The 11,940-nt window shown below is 39.8% G+C and overlaps 2 protein-coding genes across 2 annotated transcripts; both read right to left on the reverse strand.

The window, feature by feature from the left end:
• Window positions 1-734: 734 nt before the first annotated feature.
• Window positions 735-2,292, reverse strand: LOC141618617 (uncharacterized). Its single transcript, XM_074435712.1, has 2 exons — window positions 1,718-2,292; window positions 735-1,626 (listed from the first exon to the last, which is right to left on the reverse strand). The coding sequence occupies exons 1-2, from the start codon at window positions 2,290-2,292 to the stop codon at window positions 735-737; spliced, it is 1,467 nt and encodes a 488-aa protein (XP_074291813.1).
• A 742-nt stretch (window positions 2,293-3,034) lies between these two features.
• LOC141618618 (uncharacterized) lies at window positions 3,035-4,138 on the reverse strand. Its single transcript, XM_074435713.1, has 2 exons — window positions 3,447-4,138; window positions 3,035-3,341 (listed from the first exon to the last, which is right to left on the reverse strand). Exons 1-2 carry the CDS (start codon window positions 4,136-4,138, stop codon window positions 3,035-3,037), a joined length of 999 nt encoding a protein of 332 aa, XP_074291814.1.
• Between the last annotated feature and the right edge of the window lie 7,802 nt (window positions 4,139-11,940).

Consider the following 11,940-nt stretch of genomic DNA (forward strand, 5'->3'; position numbering starts at 1 on the left):
GGGTGGAGTATTTTATTGAAATGGGGCAAACATAGGTATTGGGAGGGAGTACTATTTTTGAAATTTACCTAATCTTATCCTTCTAATTTTAATGCCATAATATCTAAGAAGATGAGAAAGAATAAATCTAATAATATATGAGATAACAAATCTTTAATAAAATATTATCTTAAAGATTTACTCAATCTTATCCTTCTATCCTTACAACAATCAATATATATAATTCAGGCTTTTTTTGATGTTTTTCTATTAGAATTAGAAAACTATACACTTATTATTATTTATTAGTTATTATTATTATTATTATTATTATTATTATTATTATTATTATTATTATTATTATTATTATTATTATTGTTATTATTATTGTTATTATTATTGTTATTATTATTGTTATTATTATTGTTATTGTTATTGTTATTATTATTATTGTTATTATTATTATTATTATTATTATTATTATTATTATTATTATTATTATTATTATTATTATTATTATTATTATTATTATTATTATTATTATTATTATTATTATTATTATAATAAAACACAAATTTTTTTAATTAGTCAAAAGTTTACAAGAAATTGGTGGGCAGCCGCGATACAATCTGGGCGCCCACTCCCTTATCAATAGCAAAGCTAAATCTACTACTATTATTATTATTTTTTGCAAGAAGGGTAGTTCTCATATATTCAAAAAAGGATACATGAGTGATCTTACAAAAGCATATCCTCTATAAGGGAAAAGTAGGAACACTACTACTAATAGAAGACTCAATGATCTCATGATTGATCATAGGAGACCTGAAAAGTAGCGCAGCACTTACTACTGACTGAATGTCCCTCAAAAGAGTACTAATAGGCCTGCCAAGGCCACAAAAAATTCTGCGATTCCGTTCAGCCCAAATAGTATAAACCGTAGCTACAATGCTACCATACGCCCATCTCTTCCTCCATCTGCACACCTTACTTTGATGAACCCAGGTTAAGATGCCCCTAAGCTGAGAGCTAGGAGAAGATATACTAGACCAAGAATTAACACGCAAGAGTAGAGCCTTAGAGTAAGAACACTGGAAAAACAAGTGACGAGAACTCTCAGCAGCCTCCCTACAAAGGGAGCATCTATTAGGAATAGGTATACCTCGTGCCATTAGTAGATCAGTCGTGGCAAGTTTCCTCTGAACGGCTAACATGAGAACGACCTTATGCCTTGGTAGAAGACACCCAGAATTGACAGCTTTATAACACTGCAGAGGAGGAAGCTTAGGTCTAAGGACCTCATAAGCTTTACTGATGCAAAACCCACGAGGAGTTGAACAGGAAAGCAACAGATCCTGCACCTTGTGAATACCTCCCAGCTGTTCAGCACACATATCTCTAACCTTGAGAATACTGCGAAGACTTTCAGGATGAAACTCCTTAATTTGCAGGGACCAAATGGGAGTATCAACAAGAAAATAGCTCCTAATCCAGTTGCACCAAATAGAACCAGTCCCTCTATCAATATGCCAGAGCCATTTCAGGAGAGTAGCCTTATTCCAGGAAGAAATATCCTTAATCTGAAATCCTCTCTCAGACCAAGGAACACAGATGGAAGACCAACTCTTAAAAGACATTCTCCTGGAACTGCCAGCACCCCAAAGGAATTGTCTGCAAGCTTTATTTATAAAAAGGCAGACATGCTTGGGAAGAAAGATGCTGCAACTCCAGAAATTACCCAAACCAAAAATCATAGTTTATAATTTGGATTTTTCCAGCATAAGAGAGAAACTTATTGGAGCATTTATGCAAAACATCAGTAATTCTAAGGGAGAGGCCCTTATACATGCTGCAAGTCAATCTGGCATGATTGACAGGCATGCCAAGATATCTAAAAGGGAACAAGCCCTCATTTAGACCAATGGCAGAAAGAATATGCTGCTTCAAGCAACTAGGGACACCACCAAAATAAGCTTCAGTTTTTTCAAAATTTGCAACAAGACCAGACCAGGTAGAGAAAAGATAAAGAACATCAGCAGCTTTTTGAACAGAAGGCAAGTCTCCTCTTGTAAAGATCATAAGATGATCGGCAAAGATCAGATGATTAAGGCTCAGCTTAACACACTTAGGATGATAGGAGACATTATGTTCCTTGTTCATAACTCTAAGGCATCTGGACAAAATCTCCATACTTAGAACAAAAAGACTAGGTGAGAGAGGATCACCTTGCCTAACACCACTTTTGCCTTTGAAGAATCCAAAGTTAGAACCATTAACCTTGAGAGTAAACCACGAGCCAGTTATACACCCCATTATCCATTTTATGAAGAGAGCAGGAAATTTTAGAGACTCTAACATAATTTGGATAAACCCCCACTATAAAGAATCAAAGGCCTTACTGATATCAACCTTTAGCATGCATCTGGGAGTCAAATTCTTCCTGTCATATCCTTTAAGCAACCTCTGAGTAAGCATGATATTTTCAAACAAGCTCCTATCTCTAACAAAAGTTGCTTGTTCAGCACCAATCAACTTAGGTAAGATAGTTTGGAGTCTGTTGGTTAAAATTTTGCTGATGGTTTTATAGATAATAGAGCAGCAGGAGATGGGCCTAAAGTCCTTAACAGTTTGCACAGTAGCCTTCTTAGGAATCAAGGAGAGAATAGTGACATTGGCCTGCTTAGACATAAAACCCTTTCTGAAAAAATCTTCAACTGCAGTGCAAAAGTCATGTTCTACTACACACCAGGCTGCTTTAAAAAACCCAGCAGAAAATCCATCCAAACCAGGACTCTTATTAGAGCCCATAGAAAAAAGTGCATTCTTAATTTCCACCCTAGTAATGGGAGCAATTAAGGACTCATGATCCTGATTCTCCACACAACAACCAGTATAGATAATAGCAGGATCAATAGCATGAGTTTGGACAGAAGATCCAAGAAGCTTCTCATAATATTCCACAAAAGCAGCACCAACATCCTGAGGACCATAGCAGGGAACACCATTTATATCCTGAATGGTACCAATCATGTGACATTGTTCTCTCTCTTTTATCTTAGCAAAAAAAATAAGCAGAACAAAAATCATTGTGCTTGATATCATGAAGTTTAGCTTTCTGAATTAAGATACTTGTCTCAGCCTCCTTAAGCTTAAGGAAATCATCAGAAATCAACTTTTCCTTGTTAATATGGGCCTCAGACAAGGGATACTTCTGAAGATCCTCAAAACATTGAGCTAGTTCCACTTTTTTATCTTTAATCCTCTGACCAATATTGGAAAACTCAACATTATGTAAATTCTTTAGGCCAAGTCTAACCTTATTAAGTTTCTCCATCAATCTAAACATAGGATTACCCCGAACCCTGCAGCTCCATGCATCAGAAACAATAGAAAGAAAGTCAGGATGAGTAGCCTAACAATTCAAGAATTTTAATTGCTTTTTGGGGAGAGGATCATTGTGAAAAGACAGGATAACAGGGCAATGATCAGAAACTCCAGGTGGTTTAAACTGAGCAGAAGTTTGGGGGTAATGCTGAAACCAATCAGAATTCACCATAACCCGATCCAGTTTAGAATAAACCTTGGAGGAGATGTCATGCTTATTGAACCAAGTAAAATCAGCACCAGTGCCTTGAAGATCATCTAGACCACAATCCAAAAGGCAGTTATTGAACTCAGCTAGTTCAGAGAAAACAGGAGGAGTATCACTGATTTTTTCAGTGAAATGCCTAACCACATTAAAATCCCCCATAGTGACCCAAGGACCACCAGTTACAGCAAAATCAGACAAGGACTGCCATAACTGCTGCCTTAAACTAGCATTTTTGGAACCATAGACAACTGATAGATGAAAAGTCCTACCAGTAGCAAAATGTCTCACTTGACAGTGAACAACCTGAGCATGCTCCTCAACAATACTAACAGAAGTAGTGACAGGATTCCAGAGAATCCAAATTCTACCATTATAATGAGCATTATAGTTGGTAAAGGAGTTCATCCTCCTGAATCTAGACTGCAAAATCCTATGGGCTTTATTTTTCTTTACCCTAGTTTCCAATAAACCAAGAACATCAATGTTATTTTCCTTAATAAAAGAAAGAACCTCTAAATGCTTAACAGGCTTGTTGAACCCTCTTATATTCCAAGTGGATATGATCATGTGACTTGCTTATCAGGGGGATCCACCTCTATAAGAGCCTCATTGACAGAAACCATAGTAGTATCCAAAGCTATTACTTGAGAACTAGCAGAGGAAAGAATAGCAGGGATCACAATAAAATCCTCACAAATCTCCCCCACTGAAGTATTAACCTTAGTAACAAAGAAAGATCCCGCATGGGAGGAGGCCCGAGTCACAAAGATTCTCGAATGCATTACACCCTCATCAGAGGAGATGACAGTAGACTTAAACAGAGCATCTGGGCCTAGCACAGTGCATTCTGAGCCAATAGACTCTTCCAAGTCACCTGAAATCTCTTGAGAGGGTGAGGTACCACCTAGCATGTGACAATCAGAGCCAACATCCTCACAAATCTCCACCTCTGAATCATTAACCTCGAATGCAGGATCCCCGCACATGATCGTGCCCAAGGTCACAAAGATTCTCGAGTGCTTTACACCCTCATCAGAAGAGATGACAGAAGACTTAGACAAAGCTTCTAGGCCTAGCACAGTGCTTCTAATTTAATTTAGGAATTAAGAACTAAATTACATATTAACCAATACAATTAATGCATATATTAAGAATTTATTTCCTCTTTTGGTTTCTTAAATACAACCCACTGGGTTGTATTTAAGCATTATCCAATACAAATTTGTTTAAAGTTGCTATTAGAACAAGATTGGCATAATCATCAACATTTAAATTAATGAATCATGATCCTTAAACAACAATTTAATCATCATGTGTGCCAAAAACTATATAGCAAAAACAAATAATCATCATAAATCAAAACTATTCCATTTACATTTCAATTTAATGCTTATTAAATCAAAACATCTACAAAATTATCATATTATCATCTTAACCTATTAAAACAATAATATGAATAAATCAAAATGGAACAAAGCATGAAAAAACAGAAATCATTTCGGCAAAAAGCAAAAAAAAAAAAAAAATTGCTCACGGCAAAAAAAAAAAAAAACATTTCGGCCGAAATGAACTTTTTTTTTTTTCAAATTGATTTTGTTTAAATTCATTTATGAAAAACATATAAAATAATTTCGTGGCCTATGCTCTGATACCACTTGTGGGAAATATCGGTATACTTCCTCTATAAAATTTCGGATTATAACGAAATTATAATTATGTAATACAAGTCATAAATGAAAGTGCATAAACAAAAAGATTAGAGATTTAGAATTGACCTTTAGTCCTAGCAAATATGGCCTAAGAACAAATATCGAATTGATATTCTCCTAATTGTTGCACCCAAGATGCTAAGAGAAATGCCCCTCAATTTGCTAGAATGAGATCCCCAAAATTGATGATTAATTTTTAGGTTTTTTGTTATTTTGATGAAAGAATTTAGGTCAAAAATTAAGTCCAAAAATGATCTCCCTACTCACCTCTTATAACCGAAATAGGAGAGATTGAGGGAAGATCTTTTTTTCTTGTTTTTCTTGTTTGACCGAGTGACTCCAAATAAGGAGAGAAATCTCCTTATTTTCGGTTCATTTTGTATTGTATAAAATGCGTATATTTTCTCAATTGTCATTTATTTCATCACGTATTTAATAAGTCCACACACAACAGCTTGTAGTCGAATTATTAATACCGGTCTGTAATAATTTATTATGACAATCTCGTATAATATATACTTCAACTATAAATATCGCATATTTATAATTTGCTAATTAAATATAACCGATTACGTTTAATTACGAATTAACATCTTAATTCGTTTAAGCTAACATTATATACAATAATTAAATATAACTGTTTATATTCAATTTACGAATTAACAGTTAATTCGTCTCAGCTAATATTATTTAATTGAATTAAATAATCGTCTCATCATCCCATTGACTAACTGTTTAATCAAATACATGGACTAACCTTTTAGTCATATAAGGCATCAATGTGATTATATTTTCATACAATCACATCTCTCAAACACATCCTTTAGGTGTGACTTTTAGGGACCAGTTGATCACCGCCATCAGTATGATAATAACGTCAAACTTCTAGTAGCAAGCCAACCGTTATTAAGTAATCGTTAATCAACTGATAAAATACGAAGTATACCCTTGTGAACCTATAAGAGATTTATATACGTTATCACACTAACCGTGGAGGACACAAGCTCCAACACCTATGACCCGTAAGACATAAACTAACTCGGTTCCTCTACAACTATAATTGCTTGCAACTATAGAAACATGTTTGTATGATCACCATCATGAACCCCCTATGAATCCATGACATCCTAGTGTTTTTAATCATTTGTTTACATCTTTTATTGCTTGCTTTACTTTATTGCTTTCACTAGTTTAGACTCATCAACTTCAAACCCCAACAATTGTGACACTAGCATGAATTGAGATAGATAGACTTAAAACCCAAAGCACACCGTCCCGTGGATCGACCTCAACGTAACCACTAACTAGTTGTTTGTTTAGAAATATAAATGTGTTTGATTAGGCGTGTGACGATAACGCTTCATCATATGTTCGCGTTTGATGAGTTCTTTGGCTAGGTGAGGTGGGTAGTCACTCAAGTAAAATTCCTCATATTCGTACAGAATTGCGTTGCAGTTAAATTGAGACGAGTCGTAAGAAAACTTAGCATTCATTAAGTCGATCTGAGTAAAAAGCTCTGATAGGACAAACATCTCATGGGGAGTCAGAGGCGACGCAGTAGAGGAAATGGTCCCTGGAATATGCTCCAGGTTGCTACCTTCTGCTGGAGTAGGAGTGACTTTAGTTGACTCAGCCTCTCAAACAACCACGAGCTTGTGATAAGACAGTGGAATGGGGACTTTGGCAGGGATGTCGGGAGTATTTAGACCTAAGATAAACTCTAACTCAGACTTGTCATCAGACTCAGACTCGGACTCAGTCTCGTCTTCACTTCCCTCCTTGAACATGGGGCCTTCTCCAGTTGTGATCTTGAGAATGCGCCCTTGATGATCATTCCACTAAAAGGTCTTCATCCAGCCTTGGATAGCTTTCTCTGGGTTAGCGTCTGAGATCAAGGCAGTAGGGTCGGACTGGTTGTCTTTGAGAGAAATGTTTATGATGTCCTCGTAGTTGAGGTGCTTGATGTCGTCTTCTCCGAAAAGGAGGCTCGCAGCTTTCCCGTCTAGGTATGGGGTCGATTTATATTTGATCGATGCAACATTAGTGTTGTTGTCAGGGATGAAATAGTAGTCTTGAAAGAACTCTTTACCCGGGTGCTTGACCTATGTTAGGGGGTCGTAGATTGGCTCGGGAAAGCCGTTGTAAAGTGGTAGGGGCGGAGGATAACTCCTTGCTTTTTTGCGCTTCCTTACGAGAAGACCCATTTCCCGAATGTGTTCATCGGTCGACTCGTAGCTTAGTCTGAATGGGATGATGAGGACCTTGGCCTGTTTCAGGGGAGGCAAGGCGCTTTTCAGTGGGTTAAGGGGCATGCCCAGGAAGTACCCCTGGCTTGATGCGGTTGATCGTGAGGTTTGGGAACGAATCACAATCAAAAGGTGTTCATTCGTCGGTTAGGGCATTCACATCTCAGAATCCCCACATGTCGTTGTCGATCTCCTCAATGACTTATGAGGCTATCCCCTTTTACATGACAGCTTTGCTGGGGGATGCAGGAATTCTGACTGTTTTCCCGTTGAAGGGGACCCGTATTTTCTGGTGAATGGTAGATGTGACGGCTTTGGCAGCATAGATACAAGGGCGCTCTAGAAGTATAATGAATGATCCGTCGATGTCTACTACTTGGAAACTGGCTTGTCTCTCGAAGGGTCTTGTTGCGATGGTTAGGGTGATAAGACCTGCGACCTTACGGCGAGTGCCATCATAGGCGCGAACTCCATAATTGGTTGGGACTAGGTCAGCTTTCTTAATCCCTAGTTTATTAGCCGTTTTGAAAGGAATGACGTTGACTGCAGATCCGTCATCCACCAGGACCATGGGTATGTTCTTTTTCAAGCAAAACCTTGATTGCTGGCGGATCCGTCATCCGTCGTCCCTAGTTAGAAGGCACTGTTAGCTTCCCTAAGGCTTGAAGCAAAGTCTGTCGGTGTTTAAAGGATGTGGCGATTAGTTGCCAGATGGATATCTAGGCCTTGGCCCTCTGGAGTTGCTTGAGAATTGAATTCTCTGGAACCCTAGGTTGAATGTCAACGTCTAGGACGATTTGGTCATTGATTGCTGGCGGATTGGTTGTTGTGTTGTTTAGGTTCTGGTAAGGGCGTCCAGATCGAGTAAGGTGATCAATATCTTTGGTTTGCTTGCCCTTTCCCGAGACAATGTAGACGTCATCTACGTGATCTCTCCAGATGTCGTTCGTTTCAGGGTCGCGAGTGTACCTTGAAGGGGTATTCCTCGGAGGATAGTTTTTGTAGGGGAAGTTTTTGTGCGGGTATTTTTTTGTGAAGTGATTATTGTGAGGTTGATTATTGTGAGTTATGTTGTGAGGTGCGTGCCCGAATGGTCGCGGAAGCAGTCCATTTTGGAATTAGGAGTTTTGGGTGTTTGAGGGACCCTCCCTTGGATGTGGTGCAGGTGTTGGTGGGTTGAATACTAGTCGGTGATAAGCATCCTTGAGTCGGGTGATCCTCTCCGAGAGACTAGCAATGGTTTTCTCGACTTGTTGAAACATGGAGATCATGGACGTGGCGTTGAATACGAACATCTAGTCCAGGGTTTCCTTTTCCAAGGCATTGATCTCGTCTTCAATAGGCAAGATGAGATGCGAGCAATCCAGAGTTGGTTCATTATCTGAAATGGCGTGAATTCCCAAAGGGTTTGTTTTGTTGTTTGGTTTTGCTGGCGGAGGTAGGGGTAGTTCTCCTTTCTCGATCATGTCCTGGATAGCGTGCTTCAGCTTGAAGCAAGTTTCTGTGTCATGGCCCTTGCCTTGGTGATATTGGCAATAGGCTTTAGGGTTCCAAAAGCGGGTTTTCTTTACTTCAGGCGGGTCCGGAGTGGGCCAGAATTGTTGCAGTTTCCCTTGTTCCATGAGCCTCTTCAGGGCACTTGCATAGGTCAATCCCAGATTGGTGAAAATCCTTCGGGGACGTTCGGGTTTCTTAGCAGTATGCTCGAGAAGGTTGACCTCATCAATTTTGTTTGCTTGACCGTAGGGACGAGATGCAGTTGATGTAGACCCCTGATAGCCTCTACTCGTGGTTTTGACCAAGACGCCCTTGCACAGGTCATCCTCGATACGAGTCCCGAGGATCTTCATAATGCATAAACTGGACGGAGATTGTTAACGAATTTCTCCGCCAAGGTTGATTCGCTTGGTTTGCTGACCAATTGGGTGCTCACCCTTCTCCAGCGGGTTACGAATTCGGTGAATCCTTCTTTGTCATTTTGGGTTAGGACCTCAAGGTTGCGGGTGTTGGCTCGAATTTCGACATTGTCGGCGTATTGCTTAGTGAATTCAACAGAGACTTCATCCTAAGGGGTAATGCTCTTGGGGTCGAGGGAATAGTACCATTGATGGGGAATTGGTTCCAAGGGCGATGGAAAGATCCGGGTAAAGAGCTCTTGCTTGACCCCTTTGATGGACATAAAATCCTTGAAGGCCCGGATTTGATTGAGTGGGTCCTCCACTCCTTTGAACTTAGGCACATCAGTCAAGGTGAAGTTGTCAGATAGTTGATCCCCGACGGGCTCGAACCTTCGATTGTTGTCGAGGCAAATGTTGTTTCCACGGGCCAAGAGTTACTCTTCCAAGAGCTTAAGCCTTTTCTCAGTTTCGGTTAATGGCGGAGTGTTATGCTCTCCGGTTTCCTTGTTTTCCAGAGTGTCGATACGGGTCTCGACACGGTCCAGAGTGACCTTAAGGTCTATGAGCAGGCTAGCTAGCTGAGCAGTTGTGAGATCTTTGTTGTCATCATTGTTGTTGTTGGACGAAACTGAAGATAAGGCCATGGTTCTGAGGCAGAAAATGGCTCACATTACATCCCAATATGACACGATTTAATGATTAAACATAAACAACACAAAGGCCGGAGAGACACTTCGGACTCAACGAGACGAGGGCAACCGTGTGTGGTGCCTCGGTGCTAACTCGATTGATGGTGCGACAGTGTTGACTAGACTTTGACTCGCGTTCAACGTAATGGCGTGATGTCGTTGAACGACTCTAGAGGTGAGACGACTCATAAGTAAAGACCCATAAGTATGCTTGCTTTGACTCGGTTGACACGAGGCGGAATTTGAGCGGTGAACTGAAATTTTCGAAAAAAAAAAAATTTCAAAAAGATACATTTGTTGCTTTATGGATGGCTTTCGAAGAGTAGGGATCTTCAAAGAGTCGGCCAGTTGAAAGGATCGTCTTAGGTTTTTTTTTCAAAAGACGGTTTGAGTTAAAGTTGTGGCGGCTTTGAAAATAAAGAGATGTTTCCGAAGACGGCTTTTTTTTTCGAAATTCAAAATCGTGTATTTTGAAAATCGAAATTTGCAATGTTTGAAATTATTGTTATCTCGAGAACGGTGTGTCATCCTCGGGATTTAAAAAGTCCTCGAAAATGGTGTGTCATTTTCGGGTTTTGAAAGGGCCATTATGTCGGCGCAAAAGTTCATTATGTCGGTGCAAAACGGTTCAAAATCCATGTTTCAAAAATTGTCATTATGACGGCGTGAAAATGGTATGCAATGGTCGGCGAAAGACCGAGGTTTGAAATGGCCATTATAACTGCGCAAAAAGGTGCTTTTGTTGAAACGGTTGTAAAAACTGGGTTTGAAAATCGTCGTTACGACGACATGAAAAAGGGTCTGCAACGGTCGGCGAAAGATCGACGTTTGAAATGGCCATTATGACGATGCAAAAAGGTGTTTTGAAGGTTCAAAAATGACACGAAAGGACTTATGATCACATAGCACATAAGCACTCACAGTTCATTATATTATGCATAATGCTGACACGGGTTTTGGCTTAATAAAGTTGGTTACACACCAAGGAATTAACCCCCGATTTTCGAGAGAGATGCCAATCTAAACAAACTGTGTAAGGTTGGTGCCCTAGGCTCGTGCACGTGGGAAGTGAATGCTCTTTGGAGAAACAAAATGGTGTAACGCCAATGGTATGCTTGACGTAATCGGTATTCAAAACGCAGGGATGAGAGAACTCACGCCGACGGGACGAGCCAATTGGTCGATAAAGGTTAGGTTATGGGCCCGGACAAGGAACCCGACTCATGACCGTAATATCAATTAATGCACTTCAACCAAGACCTCGTTGGAGTTTCACCATCTAAGGATTGTAAAGACACAAGTGTCCTAGTTCTCCCCAGCGGAGTCGCCAATCTATGGACATGGGCCACCTACACGCCAAGCCAATCTATGGACGTATAACAGTCGGAAAGCCACGCTCGGCGGCGTAGAAATACTTTCGACCGGATCGCTTTAGATCGGTCGGTTTCGTCTCGGTGAAGGTCTCGAAATGATGCAAAGATGTTCCGAGTCGCCACCAAACAATTATAGAATGCCTGGAAACCGTTCAAATCCAATCTATACCTAGGTCAATCAACGCAAAAAGCGATGTTTGACATGGGTACTAAAGATAAGCAATCGTCCTTCTTTAGCATCACATCGCTAGAATGACTCTCGTTCGCCCTGGATAAGGTCGTCCACTATCAAAGTTTCTGAGTAAGAGGTGAGAGTACGTATTGGGAAGCCTTTTAATCATACACCCACTCCCGCCTGTGGCAGTGGCCTCTACTGATCGATCTTGGTTGGTTAAGTGCAAAAGTTGATAAAACGGGTTAAATGCATGAATACGCATCCACAAGTTTAAACCTA

Source organism: Silene latifolia, chromosome X (genome assembly GCF_048544455.1).
Source record: "Silene latifolia isolate original U9 population chromosome X, ASM4854445v1, whole genome shotgun sequence".
Classification (NCBI taxonomy): Eukaryota; Viridiplantae; Streptophyta; class Magnoliopsida; order Caryophyllales; family Caryophyllaceae; genus Silene; species Silene latifolia.